Raw genomic sequence first — 25224 nt, forward strand, 5'->3', positions numbered from 1 at the left:
ATTCTAAAATTGACAATTTACAGTATGAAAATATCCCTCGGTACCCTGTCTGAATTATAAGCACTCCCTTGAAAATTTTAAATAAGAAAGGTGTTGGCACCTTGTTGGAAAGGGGTTTTTGTTCAACGATATAAAGTTTTGAATTGAATATTATTTTTTACGTCCAATAACAAACAATTATATATAGAATTCATCCGAGGAAGGTGTTCGCAAAAAGCAAAAACTGTTTTTTAGCGAATAAGGTCGTTGCCATGATTTTTTGAGATACCAAAGTTGTCTATATCGATTAATTATAAAAAGACAAACAATATATGGTCGATATTATGTTATCATGTTGGTTTCCTCACATATTTTCATGGCAAAAGTAACAAAAAATAACCTAATTTGAGGATCATTCAATCACGACAATGCGTCTCACCTTTCGTCCGCTGTTAATAAAAAATTAGCCTTATTCCGTTACAATTTCTGCTTTATCCTCCATATTCACTTGATCTAGCTTCCTAAACAAATGTCTTTATGGAAAGCGATTTCAGATAAATGAAGAAGTGATGGTAGAGACAAACGTGTATACAATGCGGTCCATATTTATGCAATAAATTAAATTTTAGAGTTATTATGTGAGTACTATGTGAAAAAAACCTAAGACAGGTCGATTTTTATTCTTAAATTGACAATTTACAATATGAAATTATTATCCCCCTCCAGTACCCTCTCTGAATTATAAGCACCTCTTCTGAATTATAAACACTCACTCGAAAATTTTAAATAAGAAAGGGGGTCGTGTTGTTGTGTGTTGTCGGAAAGGTCTGTTCAGCAATATAATTTTTTTTAAATTGGTGCAATCATAACTGAGAAAATATTGATAATGTCACAAAACTTTACGTAGAATGAAGATAATAATGTCGCTTTATATTGATAATAAACTTTTCAATGTACTTAACAATTAAATTAAATGACCACCATTCACTTCTTGAAAATAACCGAGTCGATTTTGAAATTCTCGTACATTTTGTATGACCTCAATGGTTATTTTGTTAATTTTTTCCGTTATCTTAACTTTTAAATCAGCAATATTGTCTGGTCTATTAAAATATACTTTAGAATTTAAGAAGTAATCCTCTTTGAAATAATGTCTAGCATTACCTGCAAAATGCGATGGAGCTCCGTCTTGTTGGTAGTAACTAGTACGATCTATCTCATTTGGATTATTAGCATCTGGAAAAAGTCTTTGAAATGTAGGCCCTAAGTTAATCAAAAAATCTAGATAAACCTCATCATTATCTAAGTCCTCGAAAAAATAAGAACCATTAATTTTATTGTTAATTATACCAGTCCAAACGTTCACTTTTCTAAGATATTGAGTGTGAGCCTCACCCATTTTCTCTGCTCCAATATCTACAGTTTTGTTTGTTAACCGTTCCGTTTATATGAAATATCGCTCCATCAGAAAAAAACACACCAAACAACAATAACGGAAAAAATTAATAAAATAACTCCCAAAGTTATAGAAAATGTACGAGAATTCCAAAATCACTTCGTTTAATGTCAAGAAGTGAATGGTGGTCATTTTGAACATTTGAACAAATGGCAAAGTACAGCACTAACATAAGTTATTCAAAAAATAGAGCAAAGCTCTCTATTAGTAAAAAGTTACTTAGTTTCCAACCTTCTAATAGTAATCATCTCCGAGTATGCTGCTCAATCAATGCCGCTTTTCTACAATTTTAAATGGAAGAAGTATATACTTAGTCAACCTCCATTATATTGTTCTTCGAATAATAAATTTTGTAGAAATCTTGTCACATGACACACGCCATCGCAATATATCTTATTACGTTTACCCTAAGCCCCGTCAAAAATTATCTGCAGGTATGGCGTTCAAAGTCGCTCACCCCTACACAATTACCAACTGTCTGTGTAATTCAAGACAACATTCGGTTTTTCTATCCGACCCTCTGTTAAATCCCGAAAGGTGTGCTGATGACTCACGGCTAAAACGGGAAGCCTTGTTAAATTTTACTCTCTCATACGTTATTTATTACAATATAAGAGAGGTCGATACAACTTAAAAAGGGTCGTATCCAGTTTAGTTTGTTGCACAATCAACTTTTTTTACTTTGGAAAAAGTATAAATTTGTGGGGACAATTTGGCATACATTTTTGAAAATTTATGTTTTCAAGAAATTGTAGTCTAAAGTCAGGATATTCTAGAGATACTTCAAAATATTAATGCTAAAATTTTTGTGTATAGTAATATACTAATAGTAATATTACTAAACTATAGATAATGAATTTGATGTGGGGAAAACTGTGAATAGTAATGTTTAGTTGTTAGTACCGTCAGTTCTATATCACTTTTTTTTTCGTTAGTATTCTTCGCATGCAGTGAGTGTTGTCAATGGTTGACTCCAATGCTGACTATCATTGCTTTCTTTACTTTCTCCTACCCATTATTTTGTTTTACATTATCAAGAGAAAAAGATCGTATTTACAGGGTTGCGTATCACATGAAATTCGCTCAAGAACATCGATGTTTGTAACTCTACCGATACAACTTATCTTTAAAATACGGCGATAAACCCACATCTCAAATATATAAGAACACTGGAGAGACATAACATGGTGTCATCCACATACGCAGATCAAAGTTAAGATCATGGCTGCAGAGGTACTTTAACTTATATGTTGTTAACCTTGATTTATTCTTTTGGTTCATTTGGTTATTTAGTCTTCTTTGTGTTAAGCTTTAGCCCATAAAGTTTGGAAGACTAAAACAAAAGGTCCACGAATCTCTGTAGTTCATCAAACGAGCTGCCTGTTCAAAGAGTATCATCAGCGTAGCGTATATTGTGACATTAACCAAGACACAATCATCAGCGTATATAAAACTTTATTGAATATCTCTTTAAAGTACAAATTAAAGATAGCGACAAAATGAAACCCTTGTCTTAGTCCTCTTCTTATTTCAAAAGAGCTTTGGTGATCTACGCGAATGGTGTGATATCAGTAAAGATTAAGAATAATCTTTACTGACATTACACACCTTTATCATCTAAAGGCGACTTTTCCAGAATTTTTACCATCTTATCATGTCTACGTGTTTGAACCATCTCTTGAGTAAATAACGCTTCACGCGTAAACAAATTTTAAAAATATTTAGTTCCAAAGTCGTTAGTACTAGTTTCGAAAGATGCATGTTGAAAAATTTTACATTTGGTTAGGTTGTTTTTAGAAAAATTGGTAAAAACTAGTTTCGTGTATCAATCAAATCGGGAAAGACGTGCTTGATTAGACTAGAACTGCTAGTTGAGATTTATGTAACTACATATTCTGAACCCTGAAATGGTCAAAATTATTGTGACCCTGTTAACAGGATATTGTAACTTTTTACACAGTTTAACAGTCTCTAGGTGGAGAGGGTCCATAAAAAGAAGAAAGCTGAAGAATGTAATACATATTTAAAAAACCAAGAGAAGGTCTATCTATGTAAAACCCACCTACTTATGCAGAATACCAACGTTGCTGAACCCTCTGGACGCATCTATAATTTTTAAATCTTTGTTTGGAGATGTTTAATGAATGAATGATTGAACATGGAATCATTATTGTACTCCTGAACCAACGAGATTGTTAGTAGACCGACCAATACCAAGTGAAAGCTATTCAAAGCGACAAAAACTCAAAGATTAACTGGCAAGGTAATGATATCCATATCCTGACAATGCATCATACATTAAGCGATAAAAAAGTGGTTATACTGAACGATTTGCTTTTCCAATTGCTTTATTCCCATCGTATTTTCCAGATTAAATCCATAAAGATTACTGGCTCCAGAGAAATAGATTTAACTCTAGTGTTAAAGTGATTACAGACTACAGATTACAGGTCTACTTTTAAAGCAAAAAAGCAAAGACAAATATTTTTACTGAAATTCACAGAAAAAAAGAAAAGAGGCGCATTTATCACTATTGAGGATGATGAATAAAGACTTGAGAAAATGGTGGGTCTTATAGATAGTCTTCAGGTATAGATGATAACATAAGTACAACATATATCTCCAAAATCTAACGAATTTTAACAAAATATTCGAGATTACATTTTAAAGTAAGCTAATAATTATCTCCCTTGATGCCGTTCCTGCTATAAACACATACTGTAAGCGCACATATTTCAAACTATGAGGTGCTTATCGGCAAAACAAAAGTGGCTACTTGAAAAGCTTTTGTTTTACGCAGTATGCATTTTTTTTGTAGTCTCTCCATTATATCCTGTTCCCAAAGGAGACTTAAAATTAGCAAAGTGCTGACGGCATGAACAATTTGAAGTACGCACTCTTTTGAAATAGTAGTCTAAGTATTTTCTTTAAATTTTTTTTCTTATTATACACTGATACTGATGATGCAAACCGTCAAGTGTTCACAGGGTAATTCAAATATTGATGTATAGGAATATCCTTTACTACTGACTTTGCAATGCGTTTTATACGAGTAAGTAACGGACATGAAATATTTGATAAAAATAGTTGGAAAAACAGAAAGAGAAAAGACCATATGAGGAAAATGACAGAGCAAAGATCTATAATATAGAAAAAAACAGTTCAATTGGTATGAATATTTTATGACATGAGCCAACAAAAAAAGGCCAGAAAAATAGAGGAGGAAAAAGCAAAGAGGAAGACTAAACAGGACAATGGATTAGATAGAAGTTGTTCAAAACGTAGCAAACCGAAAACATTTTATTTCATACCAAAATACTCGGGGTATCACTGCAAAAAATATTATAAAAGAAGTGATACGCCTATGGATTACGAATGCTTCATAATTTCATTAATCTCTTATTCATAAAAATAGACTACAGATTCAGCTATTGTAAGATACGTTACGGGTAAAAAACCATGATATTATTGCTATCGATAAATCAACTACTGTTTATTTTTCAACTTAATAAAGTTATAATAGGATTTGATTTGAAAAAATGTTTGCTGCAAACTTAAATTCTTCAGAGTGCAATGAAAAGAGTAACATTCTTAATTATAATACTTCCACTTATCTGTTTTTAAATTTAAAATTTATATAAATCAATTAAATAAATAAGTAATCATAGTTTAAACTAAAAAAATTTAAGTAGTCATTATGAGACAAACTACCATAAAATAAATGATAATAATACCAGTTTCAATTCTTGTGAATGTTTAAATATTGAAGATGATATAAGGAGCTTATTGGTGGTTGTAGACATCCCCTTTGGATTGAGTCCTAGTAAAGGATCTCTCTATTCTTCAGCCAAATTTGCTTTCAATTTACTAGTACTTCGTCTGGGTATAACCTCTTCCTAGATATTTTTAAACTATGGTAATTCCATACAAGTTTAGAAGGCCAATAGAGATCATCAACTTTATATTTTGAATCGTACAGCCATTTCAAAAAATTACAATGGGTTTCTTTTGGGATACGCAGTTTTTCTCCAAGTAATTAATAATAAATGATGCAAATATGCTTGTATTTATATGAAATCTGTTACAAGATATTGAAAGCAAGTATAATAAAACACCAATTTAGTAATAATATCAACTGTTCAGATACAAGATATTTGCTTCATTTTTTGTAACAAATTGGACCTAATTAAGAAGATTTTTCCATTTGTTTTCATTTGTGTTTTTATCCAACTAGATTAAAACATAAATTCGCAAAAATATTAGGTGTGGGTACTTGATCGTCGATATGTGGTGACAGAGAATAAAATAGAGAGGGCAAGGTTCGGTTGATTGTTTGGGACTGTTCCTGTGGAATGAGAGATCTTTCAAGTTTGGCACTGATATAGAAAAAATTTTCCTCTACAGGACTGGAATTGTGGTGGATTTAAGAGGGTGGTGTGGTATGGGCTGAAATCAAAAAACTGACTGAAGCAAAAAAAAGGCTACGAAATAAAAAACTTTTCGGGAAGTGTGATTGATTTTTTTCTATCTTAGTCAGCATCCGGGTGAAGCTGCTGAGGAGTTACAGGAAAACCGCAGAAAATTTGTGATTTAATTTATGATATACATTTTTACTAAACCCTATATACTTCTACGTTTGCAGGAACAAACAATTTCATAAAGTGCTTATTAGATATTTATCGTTTTCGTCTCAACTCGGCAGGATTTTCCAGCAATCGATTCTATCAGTAAAGAATTCCATTAAGCGTGAAATTCAATTTAAACAACTCGGAAGCTCAGAAATGTTGAGAAAAGGCATTTCTCATAATTCTGTTTGTGGCCTTTTCAGAGCCCTTTCGAACTGAACGCGAAACGAGCACAATTTCCAATTAATTACTAGGACTTTTTTATCATCGATTTACTTCCATTAAAGCTTTAAAAAATGATGACACTTCAATAATTGTTATATGAACGTTTTGAAATATATATCTTTTCAATTACTACCGTGTAAGACTGCAGTACTGATGATAATAGCCAGCTATAAACTACTGCAGATATAAATATGAACCAACAACAGTAGTACCCGAACGATTTGTTTTGAAACTTATAAATTGTCTATAATTTTCCAAACTGTTTTAGTTTACTCGCGAAATATAATAATTGAAGAATAAGAATGCTTTATTGTCAAAAATTGTATATAATTTGTAGACACGAGATTGTCAACCACTACAAAACAAATAGATATAAAGTATACACACGAAAAATACAATAAATAACAATATTATCTTTTAAAATATACAATGTAAAAATTTTTATATATAATATACACATTAAATTTATATATTGTCAGAACAAAACAAATTTAATGATGTTAATAAAGCAGATAATGAAATTGAATATACGGCAATTATAAAATATGTAAAAATTTGTTTTTAAATCCAATATCATTATTAAACCAGTGTGTAGAATGGCAAATGATTGTGTATTTTTTTTTTCGCATTGTACATTATTGAGACTTCAACTAATTCTGAACAATGAGTAGGTAGATAAAGATCGTACCTACTCCGCGTTCTTGTCGGTATGTTGATAAGGTATGACTTAAACAATGCTAAAGGTATTCCCCTAAAACTGTAGTACTGCAATTACTATAACACTTTTTGATATTGTATAGTTAAAAAGATTTTAATAAGAATCATGGACAGGACAAGAAGGGATCAGTTTCTCATATCTACAGAGTGGTTTTTGCGTTATAGTGTGTTCTCACAAAGGAAAGAGTAGAACTAATAACATGAAAAAGCTAAAGGAAGGAAAATAGGCAGGGCACGACGGGATGTCACCTGAAATGATTATGATTTGCCTTATGAGATCCTTAAAAAATTTTGAAAGTATAAAACAAACACTAGTTTGGGTTAGCCCGATTCAGAAAAATGTACCTAAAAGATCAAAAGTCTATTTGCCATTAACGAGAGTTGGAATTTGAAAGGAAAGAAATATGAAAAGGAAGGGTACTGAATCCTCGATTGTTTATACTAGTTATGGATGATCTAATGGAATCGACAAAAAGAGAATCCCAAAAAGTAAGAAAGAAATTATAGTTCTAACTCAGTAGAACCGTCATAATGCGCCTTTGAAGATGACCTCATGATACGTGTATCTACCGAATGGGATTGTTAGTAAAATTATGATACGGAAAAGAGAACTAAAGCAGAGAAATTTGAAGGATGATATTGACAAGTCAAAAGTAGTATTCATAGGAAGAGAAAACAAACGGATGAACATATACCGGAATACCAAGAAAGTATACCGACCAATTTTAACATATGAAAGTAAAAGGTGATGATAAACAGAACAAAAAGTAGAATACAAGCAATGGAATTGATATTAATAACACTTAATAGCTGAAACGACAAAAAACAAAAATTTAAAATGGATTGAATACATGGCTTGAGTGACAAAGAAGAAGAAATCAGTGAAAGCTATATGGGAAACAAGATCAAAAAACGGAAAAAAGGTAGATCTAAGAAAACGTGAACTCAAGAGATATCTGAAATATTGGAAAGAAGAGGGAAACGAGGCAACAAGTAAAATAATTCACTGTAAAAATAAAAAAATGATAGGTCTGATTACTTCGCGAAAAAAAATTTAAGCAACTCCGTTCTACTACTTAAGTACGTACTTAAGTAAGTACGGAATAATTATGATTTCTTCAATTCGCATTTTATTCACCAAGCAATACATTGTGAACAGAAGCTTGTTTATCTACAGTCTCCCTCAAGGTGGTGCCACACTAGCGGATAACGTCAATGCCCATTAGCGCGATAATTATAAAGCGGGTGGCTACACTTTAACGATCAACATGAATGCCCATTATTGGCGATAAAAACGACGTTAACTTTACTTGAATTCAAACAAGATGGACGTTAACAGAGCTCTGTATTTCATGAGTGTAAATTTTTATTATTTGAATTTATTGAATCATTACCGAATGAAGAAAAAAAGGAAAAAAAGAAAAAGTTTAAATGACTTCTATAATAACCCATTAAGGTTTTCTGCTTCTTTTTCATTTCTTCAATAGTTGTTTTAAAAGGTGCGTTCCATAATTCTTGAAACTTTTTAGTTTCGCGCAATTACGCAATTACTTTCTCGTTACTCCACTCCATAGCCATAGTGTGTATTTCAAAGACAAACGACGTTCAATGATAATACCGCTTCATGGCATTAATTTTCACGTTAATCTCTTTGATGTCCCGCCACACGACAATGTTAATGCCGTTGTTAAATTATCGCGTTAAGTCGTACGGTTAACGTCCATTATCGCGATAATTGTGACAATTCTCGTTAGTGTGGCCCCAAAATCAGAGAAAAAGCCACAAGATTGCATAGAACTATGAATACGATAGAAGATTGTTGTCTGATATGGAATAAAGCAGGTCGTATATAACTAGTCAGAGGTACAAGACTTATCTAAAGAACGACCCTAATTCAAGATCGCTGCCTTATTAAGAGGAATTGTTAAATTTATTTTTGAGAATTTTTTATAAAACCATTTAATCCCCAGCTCTTTTAGCTTGATACAGATCTAGAGTAATAGTATAAGTAGTGGAAAACGTCTTGAGCTATGACCTTGAAAATAGTTGAGTAGGACTAATCGGCAACGATGTACAGAATTGTTAAGATAGATAGTAGAATCTACGAGTTGAATACTGCACTTTACCTATAACTATAAGAATAAATAGTAAGATACGAGTAGAAAGAAAAGAATCGTATTCTTAAAACAATGCAATAAACATTTTAGTTGTAATTTGAGGTTTGAAAAACCAATAAACTGAATAGCTAGGACTAAATTATATAAGTTTATTGTTTCTTTTGTGTTTGTTGCGTATATGTTGATGATGTACTAACTGGTTGACGTGTTATAGTATTACCAAGATTAGTTTATGATGTGTAGCATCACTAATAATCATCCACCAGTGTTTACTAATGTTAATATCTACGGTAATCATATGAATTTTCAAACTGAATGTTTTTCAACCATGATGATTAAGTAGGTACTAATGCCTTATTACATACATTGTACACCTAGAAAACGTTCTGTCGGGTTCTTTTGCCCTTTTACTGGGTGTGAAAGTGCGATATACACTTCAGATTAATATGATTTTATGAATATTTTGATTAAAGTGTGGTATAATCAAATTATACAAATGCCAGAACTTTACAAATCCTTTATTATACCTGAATACATGGTTAAACCAAGGTTTGTAGTCCACAAGCATTTTTACCTACTGAAGTAGGAATTCCTATCCTGTAACATACATTAACGAATGTCTGAGAGACCTCGACTCAATTTAATTTCAGTTATTTGTTCTAATATCATTAAAACTAGAATCGGCTATAAAAAATGTTGGAGAAATTGTTACATTGTACTTTGTTCGTTTTGGATATGTTGCTATGTGTTGGTTTACTGACAGTAAAAAGAATTTGATACATATGTTACGCTCAAAGACCGAAAACGCCAGTGGCAGTTTAAAACAGCCACAACGCGTTCTGGGCGCCTTGCGTTTGCCGGAACGCGTTGTGGCTGTTCTGATATAGCCAGAACCCGAATGAAATTATTTTAGATTTAGAAGTCGTTAACTCACGTAATATAATGCTGCTTATTATTTATCATTTGGTAACAAAGTAGTACAACACTCATTATTTGAATAAATGTTTTATATCCATATAGTCAATAGTTAATATAACTAACTTAACCTAACTGCGTCAAACATAAAGTTCAATGCAATTCAAAATGCCACAACAATTCCTCGAGCAAAAGCAAATAGGTGGATATGCAGCGAAGATTGATTTTAGTAATATACTTTTTTACATTAGAACGACTGTTACTAATTTATATTAACTATTGGCTATATGGATATAAAACATATATAAAAACGTTGTCATAAAACATTTATTCAAATAATGAGTGTTGTACTATGATGTCTTCTAAATCTAAAATCATTTCATTCGGGCTATATCAGAACAGCCACAACGCGTTTTAAACGGCTCTGGCCGTTTTCGGTCTTTGAGCGTAACAAATACGTACTGAATCAGTCCGAATAGAAAGAACGAGATGAAAGTTGCCGAGAGTAGCTAGAAATAAATAGATTAACCTTATAAATATTTAAGATGTAATAAATTTAATGGAATTACTGAAAGAGTGAGGAAGATTTATGGTCTGAATTTAGGACAATAGAGTACACTAAAGTTTCATGTAATTGTAGACTTTACTTATTAGGTTTCAATGAACAAAGTGAAATTAGAATTATGTGAATATGTTTCAAATGGATAGTGTAGTAATTGGAGAGCTATAAAAGGACATTGAAATAAATCATTGTCAACAAAAGTTTATATGTTTGATATTACATTTCTTCCACATTTAAAACCAGCGACATAGAAAACTTAATCTTGTGTAAGTTGGACGTTCTGGAACCATTGATGATATTCATACTAAACACATTGTTTACACTACCACTACACCAACACTCACGATTACACTGTTTGACGCGCGTTTCGATAACCAAGTTATTGTCTTTAGAGACTTTTTAGTTTATCTTCAGTCTCTCAAGACGATAATTTGGTTGTTAAAACCCGCGTCAGACAGTGTAATTGTGAGTGTTAGTGTAGTGGTAGTGTAAACAGTGTGTTCATTATTAATCAGGTATATTTGTATGTCTAAAAAAAGAAAGAAGATTTAGAAGATGGGAGAGAAAGATATTCAAAGATATTCAAGTACTTAAGAAATTGTAAATGGACAAACCGAGAGACAATAAGCTAAAAATTAAAATATAATTAGAGCGATAAAGCGGAAAATAGTGCATATACAGCGTATAAAACATAATGTATTGTTTTCAAACTTGATAGCAAACAACACATCTCCAATACTACAATTACCCCTACCATTTGTATAACTTGATATTTTGACCACAATTTTTAACAATATCTATGATAGAGGAAAGATTCCTGAAGACTGGCTCTAGACAACCTTTGTCACTATCCCTAAAAAACCATATGCACTGTGAACAATACCTCTTAATAAGCTTGATAAATCACGTATTTACGAAGCTCTTTACCAAAATAATACAAAATTGAATATAGGCAAAATGGGAAACAAACATCTCTGAAACGCAGTTTGGTTTTCGTAGCGCACTAGGTACAAGAAAAGCCATCTTTAGCCTACAGGTTCTCATCCATTCAAGGCATTCGATAACGTCAAACACGAAAAACTTCTCGAGGTTCTTAGAAACACTGGCACTTAGAAATAAAAGTAGGTAATTCGCTCAGCAGAGAAAATGCTGTCAAGATGGGAGTGCGACTGGTTGCATTCTGTCACCTCTCCTATATAACATTTAATTCGGGGAAATATTTAGAAAAGCATTGATAGAACTATCAGATGGCATCAAAATGAATGGGAAAGCAATCAAAAACATAGATATGACGACGACATAGTAATTATAGCAAATAACAATGAAAAGCTACAAAATATTATGGAAGTGAAGAATATAGCCTCTCCTTGAATATATCAAAAATAAAACATTTGAATATTAACAAAAGTCAAGTTCCTTCAGTGCGTTTAACGTTAAACAGACAAGACAATGATCGGGTAAAACGTACACATATCTCTGAACCACATTAATCTATCGAAATGTGGATATGCCAGTGCATTTTCAATATATCCTGGACGGAGCACATCACCAACATGGAAGTTATTCAGAGACCAGTGAAAGAGAAAGAAGTCGTCTTTAGAGTAAAAAAAAAGGAAGCTGGAGTAAGATATGACAAGTACCGTATTTTGCAGTTGATTGTCCAAGGCAAAGTGGATAGTAGGAGGGGACCAGGAAGAGGACGGCGTTCATGATTGCACAACCTACGCCAGTAGTTTGGAGTGTCATCTGTTGATCTATTTGGAAATTAAAACAAAATAAGAATAGCCTTGTTCATAGGCAACTTTCGCAAAGGATAGGACAATGAAAGAAGATTTGTATAATTTCGAACAGTGCGAATAACTGTTTTAGCAATATTTTATTGTATTATGTAAGTAAATAAAATAAATAACTTTTATATTATATTAATTGATAATTAAAATTACTAATACACAAAAATATTTCATTAAATCTTATACAGATTTATGAGCGACAGCTGGTAGTTGCATGCTCTGTGACTTTGACAGAAAAAGTGAGGACTAACGTCTAAACGATCTTGCACAATTTTATCTTTAGTCCGGGGGAGCTAGGCAACTATCATAAACTGTTCTCTTCTTCTTCATCGTACGTTAGGAATGTCCTTATTTGAAAACATCAACCCACGATAATAACCAAGTTTCTTACACAGATAACTCGTTCATTATTGTTCTAAAAAAATTGTAGGAAATTTTATACTCTATAATATTATATAAGTAGATTTTAAATAAAAACAATTTACAACTCTTAATTGAATGAAAATTTTAAACAATTTGAAAATTTATTTTTTTATACGGTAAGTTTAATATCAAAAAACAAAATGAAATATAGAGAAAATTTTGGTGAGAAAGTTGGTGTTTTCCAATTTTGAGAATTCAAAATCGCGAGCGCGTAAACTAACTAACTTTATATTTCATTTCATGAACATTAACGAATGTTTGTTACCTCAAAGTGCAGTGCCAACTTTTTGAGGGTAAATACACTATATTTCTGTTTGAGTCTATGTATGTCTCAATACGATAATCAACAATCTGTTATGTTTGAAACCACACTCTATTAAAACTCACCGAAGTTTGTTCTGATTAATGTCCAATGTAGGCACTAAAATGACTATAGAAGTCATACACTAAACTAAAATCCGAAAAACAAATTAAAATAATTAAAACAATGATTTAATACACCACTGAGAAACGCCAATGTGCCAACAGTCGAAACTTTATGGTTTCTTTGAAATATTAAGCAGAATTTTTTATCTAACCACTTCCAGGGGCGTGTATTCTTTGGAGATACTTTGATTTTTTACCTGGGTTACTAATTAGACAAATTCTCTACTTTTGTCGTGGAAATGAATATTATAAATGCTTCTTTAAAACTCGCCCCGGTATATCAGTTTGTGGCAAAAATTCTCAAATTAGAATAAAGTTTACATATAAATGTAACATTTCTCATACTATTTTCTAAGTATGACAACTATGTAGACATGTGACCTCTATGTCAACGAGTTTAATTTTTATGAAAATGGTGAGGTTACTACGGTTACTACAAAGGTCGCAAGACGCTGAGATAATATATTCTTCATTTTCTGTTTCAACTTATAGTAATAATAGTTTGGAATCGCTATTTCCTAGCTTGTTGCATATTTTTTGAACGTGGGACTAAAATGTTCTAGAATATTTCAACTACTAATTCAGGTGGTTCGTTTTTTCAAACCCAAGCAAATATTTGAAATGGTGCCAACAATTTCATCATTACATAATTTAGCAATTATCTCTCATGCTTTAAACGACGATTTCTTATCACCATTTACCGACGCGACGTTTAGTCTGACAATATAGTGCACTTTGCATAAACTAAATGACAAAAAAAGTTTTAACAACAAAATTTTAATTGATCAAACTCCTTTGGCTTTATTTAAATTGATTTTTATTTTCTCAATTAAACTGATCAAAGAACTTTATGGAAATATAAGAGTTTGTTGACTATTATTCAGGATATATGATGCAGGAACAAACAAATATTGATTATATTGTAATAACAACTTATTTTGGATAAGATCATAATTATAAAGTATCCGACTGTGGTAATTAGAAAAATATATTTATTTACACCTTTTTGTTGACGAACATGTAGCATAACTTAACTTTTTCACATTCCTATTATTATATACTTGGTGCTACAAAATTACTATTACAATTAATATGACCAACACTAATTTTAAACGGTAACTTCTAGAAATCTATGCAACTCAATAATAACTGAATAAGTTTTTCTGTTAACTACAAAAGCTTTGAAAATGTTTCTATCCGTTTCATACAATGTATAAAATAATTTTTACCTACATTAGATTCTTTAATTTGAATTCTTTTGTATTTGTTAGGTTAGGTAATATAACCAAAATAAATTAGGATCGAATTAATTTGATTTTTAAAATATTTTGCATATTATGTTATCCTAAGTGCCTTCAAATATTTGTATCTATATATATTTGATTGAACGAACAAATTTAAACTCCTAACATATTAGAACAAACCACTTATCAATAATACTTAGAAAAATTTCGAACTTGTATAGTTTGTTACGCCTATTAAATGTTTGTTGAAAACAAACAAGAAATTAAATACCCCGATAATGTTCTTTTGCACAAGTTATAAGAATGGAAGTGTAAAGAAATGATTTATCAAATATGTAAAGTTAAGTTTTGAAGGATACTATAATTTAGAATAAATATAATATTTTCTAGTACTTTTGGCATTTGAAAATATTCACTTACCTATAGGTACTTTCACAGTTTTATACAAAGGTGCATTGACACTATGCCTATCAATTTTAACCAATCCAACATCAGTTTATCTAACACATTAACACAAATTGCACTCTACTTTATTCAATTCACTAAAGATTTTAGTTTTTTTCGCATTTTTCAATTATTTTAGTAACTTCTTATTCAAGCGAACTAACGCGAATGACCTATGCTGCCATTTTGATGCTTCGAGATTTTTATGTTTTTATTATTCCGGTTCTTTGATAGGATAAAATGCCGGAGAAAGGATAATACAGAAAATTTAATCCGGGAGGTTGGAGTCTAAGCTATATCAATGTTCTTAAATAGTAGTTGTGTAAACTAGATGGCACAACGGTTTAAAATAATTCAAAAGAAAAAGTAAAGATGTCGCTGTATCTGTGTACAAACATTTGTTGAAGTTGTGTAAACTAGATGGCACAACGATTTAAAATAATGCATAAGAACAAGTAAAGATGTCCCTGTATGCGTAAACAAAAATTTTGATTAATTATTTATTTTAATAATAAAAACTTACCGTTGAATAAAGAAATATTGATATGCATGCAATATAATAGTTCCAATTTTAAGCTGACACTTGATAAACTCGCGTAACAGAAAATAATCGATTAATGTTATCTTAGTTGCCTATCTTCTACGTCATTTGGAAGCCGCTAAGCTCATAGCACGGAGGCTAGATAAGCTCTTTCCAAAGATAACTAAGCCAGGGTTAGTGATCTGTAGCTCTATCTAGCCTCTGTGGTTCGTAAACTAAAAATTCCCCCTACCCACCTAGCTGAAACCTATAGAGAAGTACCAAAAGAATTTTGTTTTGAGATTTAAAGAAAATACATTGTATCCGTTTCTAACTATAAAAATATACTGTACACAGTGAGAAAAAAAGATTTTTAAACGCTCAATCATCTTGTGTTGCTCCTGAAACCTAGTGTAACTTGAAATTTCTGGACCCGTTGGTGAAATTTATAGTGAACACAAAATTCACTACTTTAGATAAAGGCATGTCAGACAGTGACGTGTGAATAGTGTGTTCACTATTGAAATCTAAACTTCAATATGATTTAATACTCAATACAAACAGTATTTTTCAAAATTATTCTTTTTACTACTTCTCTGATCAGTACACATCTGACATTAGAATAATATATGACAGCTGCGTGAAAGTTCAATGTGACGTATCCATAAGATTGGCGGCAATTGTTACTAAAATTCTATATAAATATATTTATTCAATTCTTTATATAATATGTTAAGAATCAAAGATTAGGGGAGTTTGTGCTAAAACCATATAGTTATTAAAATTGTTTATACAGAATAAAGTTATTATATCTAAAGGTAAACGAAAAGTGATACCATATTATACCAACTGAATTGATATTTTTCCAGGTTTTTGACGATTTACATAATGAATATTTTATATTTTCTTCTCTTAATTGTTTTAATAGAAGCTCGAGGGAATAACTGGGTCGATCCTCATGAAATGAAAATTAATGTAAAAAATTCGCTGAAAAGGTCTCAAAGTGAAAATGATAAAAGTTCGAATATACTAAAAGAGCCGGTGAACTACCGTGAGCCTTCAGTGGATGAAAATATGCCACTTATTTATTTGAAAAGAACAATTAAGCTAATTTTACAGGCTGCCGATAGAACAAGTGATAATTCCAATGAATATACTGGAACTTATAAATATGATCTAGACAGTGAGGAGTACAAATTTTTAATAAATTTCGCTGATAATAAAATCACAAATAACGAAGACATTCGAAAATTGGATACAGTATTAAGTATGATATTCTCAACATCATACAAGAATAACATTTTAAATTTTGGTATAGGCATAAAAGACCAACTTTTAAACTATACCTCTTTAATTTTTTTTGGAGTAGTTATTTGTTTCTACACAGTATATAAACTCTTGAAAAATAATTCAGGATTTTGGTCTATAATTTCATATTTCATTTTTCTCTTATTAATAGTCGATTATGGATACCGTTATAGATTCATGTATGAGGTATGTATTAATATTTTTTTTTTAATTTAAGCATATTTACAATTTTAGGAAATGGAAGAGCACAATATGAAAGTGATATATACTACTGCATGCGATAGTACCAAAATGAACTGGAGCCAGTACTTTCAATTTCTCCTCAGTAAGTAGATGCTCAGTTTAAATATTTATATGTGATTATTTGTGTTAATAGATTTTTTGAAGGATTGTGAGATCAGAAAATAATAAATAATCTCTCCTCACGTTTCATTATTATCATCATGACTTGTAATATAAAATATTTTTGTTAATACTAGGTTTTGAATCCATTTGTATGTTATTTTATTTCTATGCTTTGTTAAAAGCTTGTGGTAATATTTCTCTTATTTCATTTATATTCCAACATTTTCTTTTGTATTGACTTAAATTTTTTGCTTATAACTTTTAGATACATTGTAGGGTATTAATGGTTATGTTTGTGCAGATTTCTATTCTTAGCTAGGTCCTTGGCTTCTTTCTAGTTTATTCCTCTTTCATTCAATATTGAGGCTTTAAATTTATCCCTCAATTTTCTTAGTCTGCTTCTTTTTTATTTTTTTTAAACAGTTGTTCTTCCTTCATCCGTTGTACATGTCTGCACCATTGTAATTGTTTTCCTCTATGTAGTCTAATGTAGGTGAATGTAATAAATATTTTCTTATGAAAAAAATTAAAATATTTGATGGTTATTCAGGCTTTAGTTGGTGATAAAATTTACTACAAAAATGAAAATTGAAAAAATTTACTTACATAAACTTTAATTAAGAAAGTACAGACATATATGGGTTCATATGAAGAATAAATAAACAAGTATAAATTTAAGTGTTTAGTATAAAATAAAAACTACAACTCTCAGATATTCCACTATAGGTACTTGTAAAAGTTCCTGTCTAATGCCATCTAAAAGTTGGCGCACTTTGAATAACTTATCATTACCTAGACTGCCCAATGGGATATAATTTATAATTATTTCACTACAGACATGAATATTACCATGCCAATAAATAGCTCAATTTCTTTGTTGCTTATATTAGCGGGTTTGTTTATGTTGTCTTGTACGAATTTTAAATTAGAATGATTTGTTATAGTTTCTACCAGATTCAGATAAAATAAAAACAAGAAAAAATCTGCCAGTATTTCAAATTTTTCAATAAACTTATGTAACTGTGTGGCAACAATAAATGTGAAATTATTTTCATCAAAAGCCTTCAATTTTTTGGATCCCCATTTTATAGTTGACGGGCTTATCTTTTTTGCCTTTCCTTTTTTCTGCGTGGAGGGTTAGTTTCATCATCAGAGCAATCACTATTTGTTTCGGGTAGGTTAGTTAGTCTATGACGTTGAAATTGTCTAGGGAGAACATATTCACATATTTTTTTATCACGCAAAATTTACCTTTATAATATAGAAAATCTCTTGCCAACTTTACGATTAAAACGCCTACCATGCTTGGGCAAAATAAATTGAAAAAAATTTTTAACCAGAGAACCATATATGGGTTTATATGCGGTAGAGGGTTAATTCATATTACCCTCGTATAATGGCTTCGCTGCTTATATACCTACATCTCGTTGAAACATGTTTCGAATCGTAACGGTGAGTTGGTAAGGTTATCAAAGTGCTTAATTTACAACACGGAAATCGGAGGTTTGAATCCTGTGTCGAACAAAATTTTTATTAAATAAGCTACTTGCTCTTAGTCCATAGGAGAGTCACAAACCAACAAACAAACCCACATACAGGTGAAGCTAATGTAAGCGTGTTGAAAATAGAAAAAACATGAAAATTAATAAAATATTCTTGTTACATCACCTTTCTCGGTCTTATAGGAAAACTATTTATTGAGGCATATTAGCAAAGTTGTACTCTGCATAGGCTTATTATTATTCCCTGAGATTGTGTCTAGGACTGCCCTATATAATTATAATAAATTTTCTTATGAACATTTTTAGATCTTTTTGTTTTTAATTTCAATAATTATTAGTCTTATAATTGTCATATATATTTTTATATCTTTGTTTTCTGTTACAATAAAAAAATACAAATTATGTTTCATATCAATTTTCAAATAGATTTACAAAACAGTTGATTTCAAGTTTTTATCAAGAAAAAATATTTTTAGAAAAGAACGACTGTGAAAAAAGAATGGTTACTCCTCTGGATGTAGGACTGAACCAGTTAAAGCATATCATTATAATACCATTGGAGTCATTTGGTACTGGCATGGGGAAGTTTAGCAAAGAATTATGGGGTATGTGTTCATAGTAGACTATTATTAGAAATTTAAGAAAGGTTATAAAACATGTCCTTTATTTTAGAAAAACTCCCCTTTCCATGGAATTTCTTCATATTTCCAATAATATTGCTTTTGATCATAGGCATAATCTTTATATTTATGTTAACATCGAAAACTACACTTAAACTGAAGTTGTTTCATTTGTTTCATCTCGAAGCAGCGGATGGAAATAGAGTTAGTGGTGAAATCCTGGATAAACTTTTAGATGCTGTTATTCATAAAAGGATAGAAGATATAAGATCATCTCCTGTAAAAAAGGAACCCAAAATTGTTGAATATAAAAATGACAATAGCAAAGAAAATGTCATAAATGGAACCAAGGAAGAAAGCGTGAGTGAAAGCACTGATAATGCTAATGAAAACAAAATAGAAAACACATCAACAAATGGGCCTGTAGAAGACAAAAAGGAAAAATAGATGTATATATATATATATATATATATATATATATATATATATAATTATGTTGAGTGATTTTGATAAGAAAACTTAAAAATAAAATAATTTTTTAGTATATTTTCAATTGCTTTTTATATATATAAGAATTGTAATGTTAGAATCTTCTCACAACATGTAAACATACTTACGCATACCAAATATCTTTACTGCTTAGTGATGAAAAATCTACAGTTTTAAATTTTTTTTAATAATATGTTAATTTTATTTACACTAAAACGAAATATGACTTTATTTGAATTTTACTTTCATGTAAGAAAATAATAAGAATATATTAAACCAAAAAAATGTGTCAACTAAAACTCGCCCACAAAAGTTGTGTTTAATCATAAGTCAATCTCTGTTTAACCGTTTAATGTAAGAAAGAACAACATAAAAAAACAAAATAATATTGAGCAATTTGGAACGAGAATTTTTAATTAAAATTAGTTTCTTAAATCTAGCATAGCTGAATAAATAGGTAGATACGACTTGAGAATTACACTGCTTCTTTCATTTTGTTTGCGTCAATCTTTGGCTTAGTTGTGTAGATTGGGATCACAACAAACTTAGAGCCATTTTTTCATCTTTTTCTTGTTACCATCTCTTGGAAATCTTCACTATCTTAAGAGGTTTTCACTTAAAAGGAAAACTATCGTATCTCACGACTTGTGTTCAATTTATGTCTGTGTCAAAGTTGTTGCCGATCTGCGTTTGAATGTTTTTTATGTTATAAAAATCAGTGTGGAACAATTCTAGTATATCCTAGGTACCTCCTGTCTTTTTAGCTGTTCCTAGTTCCTCCAAATGGCTTAAGGCGGACAAAATCAAAATAATATGGATAGACTAATTTCATACCGTTTGGCAGATTGCCAGGAAAACACTTAACGAATTCTTCAAATTTTTATTGTGCCACAAGTTGTGAGAAATTTAATGCCTTTAGGTCTTGAAACCTGTCGTTAATTTGTACAATCTAACCTCAAAAAATAACTTTTGATATGAAACTTTTAATTCATTGCACAGTGAGTCACCTAGTACAAGCTAGGTGGACAAAAACATTTCATTCTACGGTTTGATTATTTTGTTTACGATAAATGATTTTTTGTTGTTTTCTTGAACAATTATGCATTAATTTTTTAATAAGGAAAATTTTTGCATAATAAAATGCAATAGACGAAAATTTCGGTCCTCTTTGGAATGTTTCCTCCATTCTTCAAACAATTCCATTTTTGATACGCGATCTGAAAAAAATAATTTTAAAAAAATCGGGGACCAACGTGGAGCTATATTATATATCATTAGTTAGCCTAGGGTAGTGGCTATACAATATTGAATGGATACATGTGGATAAAAGTAGCTGCGTACATTAGAAAATTGAATTGAAAAAAAAAATTCGAATTTTAGAGTAAATTTTCCAAACCCTATTATAACAGATAATGGCTCTTATTGGAATTAAATATTAAATGAAATAAAAAACTCTTTACCCTTTAAAGTAAAATCCATCACAGCAAAAGAAATATCCTTCACTTCCAATCTGTTTAGATGTTATATGAACTAATACCAAGTGGCAACTAAATTGTTTACAGAACACGAATTACTTTTTCACTACATTTAAACCGGTTATAACCCATTGCTCTCGAAGTTTGAAAAAAAAAAATTTACCTAGAATCGACGTCTATAAAGAGGTCATATTACTATAAAATCATCGATTAATCGATTCTTTGAATTGACTTTTGTCCACCTAGCTTGTACTAAACGGCTCACTGTGCATCGTCTTCGTGATTCCTACGCTGGTTTCGCCTACTTTCCTATTTTCTATTTTCACATGAATATTTCCACAAATGCTCAATAAAGTTACACCTGGTGTTGTTTTAAAAAAGATTTTTGGATTGTATCTACCTTGCTGGTATTTCTGTTTGCTTATTTTGTAGTACATTAAAGGCAATTTATGAATGAGGAAATACTTGAAAAAACAGTCTCCAAAAAAATAAACTCAAGATCTTTTAATGCTATGTTAATGTTAATATCGTAGTTTCGCGTAATGTTATTTTATCTCAATTGTTTACATCATCATTCAAAATATGTTCAAATAAACTTATTAAATCTTCGTAATGTTCAAATACGGTTTCCACTAAACGAGCAGAGTAACCCCAACGAGTTGAAGCATCTTTAGGCAGTCGTTTTTTAACCACAGTATCCAACAAACTGGTTTGATTAGTTGACGTACTAAAAATGCTACAAGTCCATTTAGTGTAGAAAAAAATATTTTACATTGCTTGATATATGAGACCGACTGAGACATACAATCATCCTGTATATATGTATATAAATGCATCTAAATGTTCTTGATTTTAGGTCTCTTCTGTTTTTTTTGATAGTTTTTGAAAGAAAGATAAATTTTGACGTTTCGAGTTTTCCTCAAGTCTTTATCAAAATTTCTTTCTTTTAAAAACTATCAAAAAAAACCTAAAATGAACATTTAGATGCATTAATATATCAAAAGGTCTAAGAAATAAGAAATTTATATATATATGTATATATATATATATTTTTTTTTTTCATGAAATTTTCAAATAGGAAAATGATCCCTATATTTTGCCAAATTTTACTCAGCCAATATATATAAACACTCATAAGCAAGTACAAATTCTATCCTCCTTTTACCCAGAGAAGTCATTTTTTTGGGTATCTGTAACTACCCTATAAAAATGAGCGTGAAAAAAGTAAAAAATTGTTTTCTTCGACGTCGCGTTCATTTTGTTTACCGCTTCAGGTAATGGGTTGGAAAGTTTGATTTAAACAACAAATTCACAAAATATAATTGTACTTTTTAAAAAATTTACATTTTTTTATAAAGAAGACAATTAATCTTCAAATATCAAATTAATCTCTATTCTACCTAAAAATACTGATAAAATATGTATGTACATATTTAAAATTAGATATCACTAGAGGAAAATTTATATGGCCACATTATTAACACAGCTATAAGATTGGGATTGTTAATGACGATGCATCTAAAATGTTTTTAAAAAGTGTAATAAACAGTGTTTTCCAATAGGAAAAATAACAAAAAGAGGTAATAGCACTTGTCACCAATGAAATTGTTTTGTCTTAAAAAAATTAATTATCATGTTTTTTAACCTACAAAATCAAAAATCACCCGCAGTTGGCAGGTAATTCTATAAACTTGATAGCAAAATCTTTTCGAACTGTTTGCTCTAGGTGATATAAATACTTGGCTGTTTACACCATCTTGAGAAAGTCAAAGTTGGCGAATACAGAGCTCCAACAGAAAGAGATCTATACAATCTCTGTAGTCTTCTCAGTTCCTACACAATCTAGCCGTTATGTAGAATGTTTACAAAAGCGAGAAGCTGCTGTAACGTTAATCAGAAGATTTTTTCAACTCCTCAAAAAAAAACCTAGTCTCTTGCAGCTTACTTTGCCGAAAAATAGGGTCATTTTAACAATGTTTCTCTCACAAAACAAAATGGATACACAATATAAGTAGAAGAATGCTTTCTAACGACATCAGCATTAGCGGATAGTAATTCACCCAAAAATGTAGAACATAATTTGCTCTTGTCGGACTCTAAGAGTTCTAAAAACTGATCAGTGACCAACTAGAACATCGGCACAGCTTGGTGAATCGAAAAACTCTGTAAAAGGTTCACATTCAACAAAATAAAAATTACAGTCTCCTTCAGAAATTATATTGACATCTTAAGAATACCTTATACCATTATTTAACTGCACGAAATATATTCCTTGTAGTTCATCAGAATGTAAACGAGGGTTTAGCATTATGAAATAATCACTTATTTGAGGTTTCAAGTCAAATTTTTGTGAATCGTTGAAAGCCAAATAGAACCTTAAGTAAAAACCTAGATGAGAAGTTACTATAGAGAAGACGGCACAAAGCTAAACCATGACTGAAGGTTCTAAGAGGAATGGGATTAATAGAACAGCTATAATCATTGGGTTCCCCAATATCGCAGCAAGAAAGGGGGACACAATAGATCTTTTGTACATGGTACCCTAACATACATATATCACTTGAACAGAAAAACCCATCCATTAAGTTTTTAATACATGTTCTTGTATAATTCAAATGAAATGAACAATAAATTCTACCATTAGCTGTGTTTATTTCGTCGTGAATAACTCTATAAATATATGCTTTTAGCTCCAGACCTCCTCTCTCGGAGATATAACATGTGAATAATACCACTGATTGAATTTAGTCAGTCATTTTCAGCGTTCCGAAACTGCTAAATTTGTCATAACACCACTTCTTGACAGTCTACTGTCTCCAATAGATTTTCATTATTGTTTTGACCCCTTATCTCACTCATTTAAGCTCCATTATATAGCTCACAAGGAAACTTTTTATGTATGTAAAATATTAAAAGTTGAAGAGTCATTTGACTAAATGTTATCTGTTCAAAATCTGCAGCTTCACTTTCTGTGACATAAAGGTTATCATTACAAAGTGAGGTCTTTAATACAGTTTTAAAAATTATGCATTTTCTAGTACTACTGAAGTGCAAATGAAAAAAATATCGAGTTTGTCGTGGTGTTGTGCAGATTCGTTCAAATTTGATCAAAATGACGCGAGTTTCTGGAAAACAAATCATTAGTGTGTGAAAATATGACAACCATACATTAAAGCCACAAAACAAAGAGTAACGTTCAAGATTCTACACCAGCCTTTAGTAGCAAATTCTATACATATCGCAAAGAACATAGGGGAAATGTTTGTGATGTAATTTGTGAATTTCCTTTAGATATTTTTTTTGCAACGTTTTCAACTATGTGAGAAAACTTTTTAACTCTTGGATGATTTGTGAGAATATGTAATAAAATTTGAAAAATCTAGGAGGCAATTAATATATCATCGATTCGATATTCTATTGTTTTCATACTAACTGAGACAACAATTCATTGTATTTTGGAAACCACTGTGCATTAATCAAATTAAATGTGTTACAATTTTATATCATCAAACTTGAACGATTAGAACATTAATTTTTCAATTAAAAAATATACCTTGTGCCGAAAATGGCGGTTGTCTGGATAGATTTTCTTTAGAAAATATTGTGTCATTAAACAATTCTGTTAAAAACATTCTTATTTTTGATGTAACACATTGTACAAGGATGTCAATTGTGTTAAACTATAGAGTATATAAAACGATTAGTGCTAATTATTATTAAAAAAATAAATATTGTTTATTATTATAGAATAACAGATTGGAGCTGTGAATTTGTTGAATATAAAACAATAATCAATCATTTCTTCTATTAAACTATAGTCCTTTTTATTTTCGATGTTCATTCAAAAACGTTGGTAACGAATGCCATAATAACGATCCCTAGTATTAATGCCATTAGCTGCTTAAACGACTCTTTGGGATCTTCTTCTTTCAGTAAATCAGGGAGAACAGTCACTAATGCTATATGAAGAAACGTCCCTGCAGTAAACGGCAAAATCCATGAGCTTCTAGCTTCTAAAAATTAAAATATTTTATATTAGAAT

At 30.6% G+C, this 25224-nt stretch overlaps 3 protein-coding genes across 4 annotated transcripts in view; 1 reads left to right on the forward strand and 2 right to left on the reverse strand.

Moving 5' to 3' along the window:
* LOC130445914 (protocadherin-like wing polarity protein stan) overlaps positions 1–15111 on the reverse strand; it is a 50859-nt gene extending 35748 nt beyond the window's left edge. The window contains exon 1 of the mRNA XM_056781817.1: positions 14900–15111. The gene's annotated coding sequence lies outside the window, so the exon portion shown is untranslated. The remainder of the gene's footprint in view (positions 1–14899) is intronic.
* A 963-nt stretch (positions 15112–16074) lies between these two features.
* LOC130452430 (uncharacterized) lies at positions 16075–21803 on the forward strand. 2 transcript variants are annotated; one of them, XM_056791710.1, is made up of 5 exons: positions 16075–16261; positions 16313–16937; positions 16986–17076; positions 19075–19203; positions 19271–21803. In XM_056791710.1, the coding sequence occupies exons 2-5, from the start codon at positions 16332–16334 to the stop codon at positions 19663–19665; spliced, it is 1221 nt and encodes a 406-aa protein (XP_056647688.1). In that variant the 5' UTR covers positions 16075–16261; positions 16313–16331; the 3' UTR covers positions 19666–21803. The 2 variants fall into 2 exon arrangements, with proteins under 2 accessions (XP_056647688.1, XP_056647689.1); XM_056791711.1 differs by having other exon boundaries at positions 16092–16261; positions 19409–21803.
* A 487-nt stretch (positions 21804–22290) lies between these two features.
* The window catches only part of LOC130452431 (zinc transporter ZIP13 homolog), a 35176-nt gene continuing 32242 nt past the window's right edge, over positions 22291–25224 (reverse strand). The window contains exon 5 of the mRNA XM_056791712.1: positions 22291–25195. Coding sequence (XP_056647690.1) covers positions 25020–25195 — 176 coding nt within the window. The 3' untranslated portion in view covers positions 22291–25019. The remainder of the gene's footprint in view (positions 25196–25224) is intronic.

The sequence above is a fragment of the Diorhabda sublineata genome, chromosome 1 (assembly GCF_026230105.1).
Source record: "Diorhabda sublineata isolate icDioSubl1.1 chromosome 1, icDioSubl1.1, whole genome shotgun sequence".
Lineage (NCBI taxonomy): Eukaryota > Metazoa > Arthropoda > Insecta > Coleoptera > Chrysomelidae > Diorhabda > Diorhabda sublineata.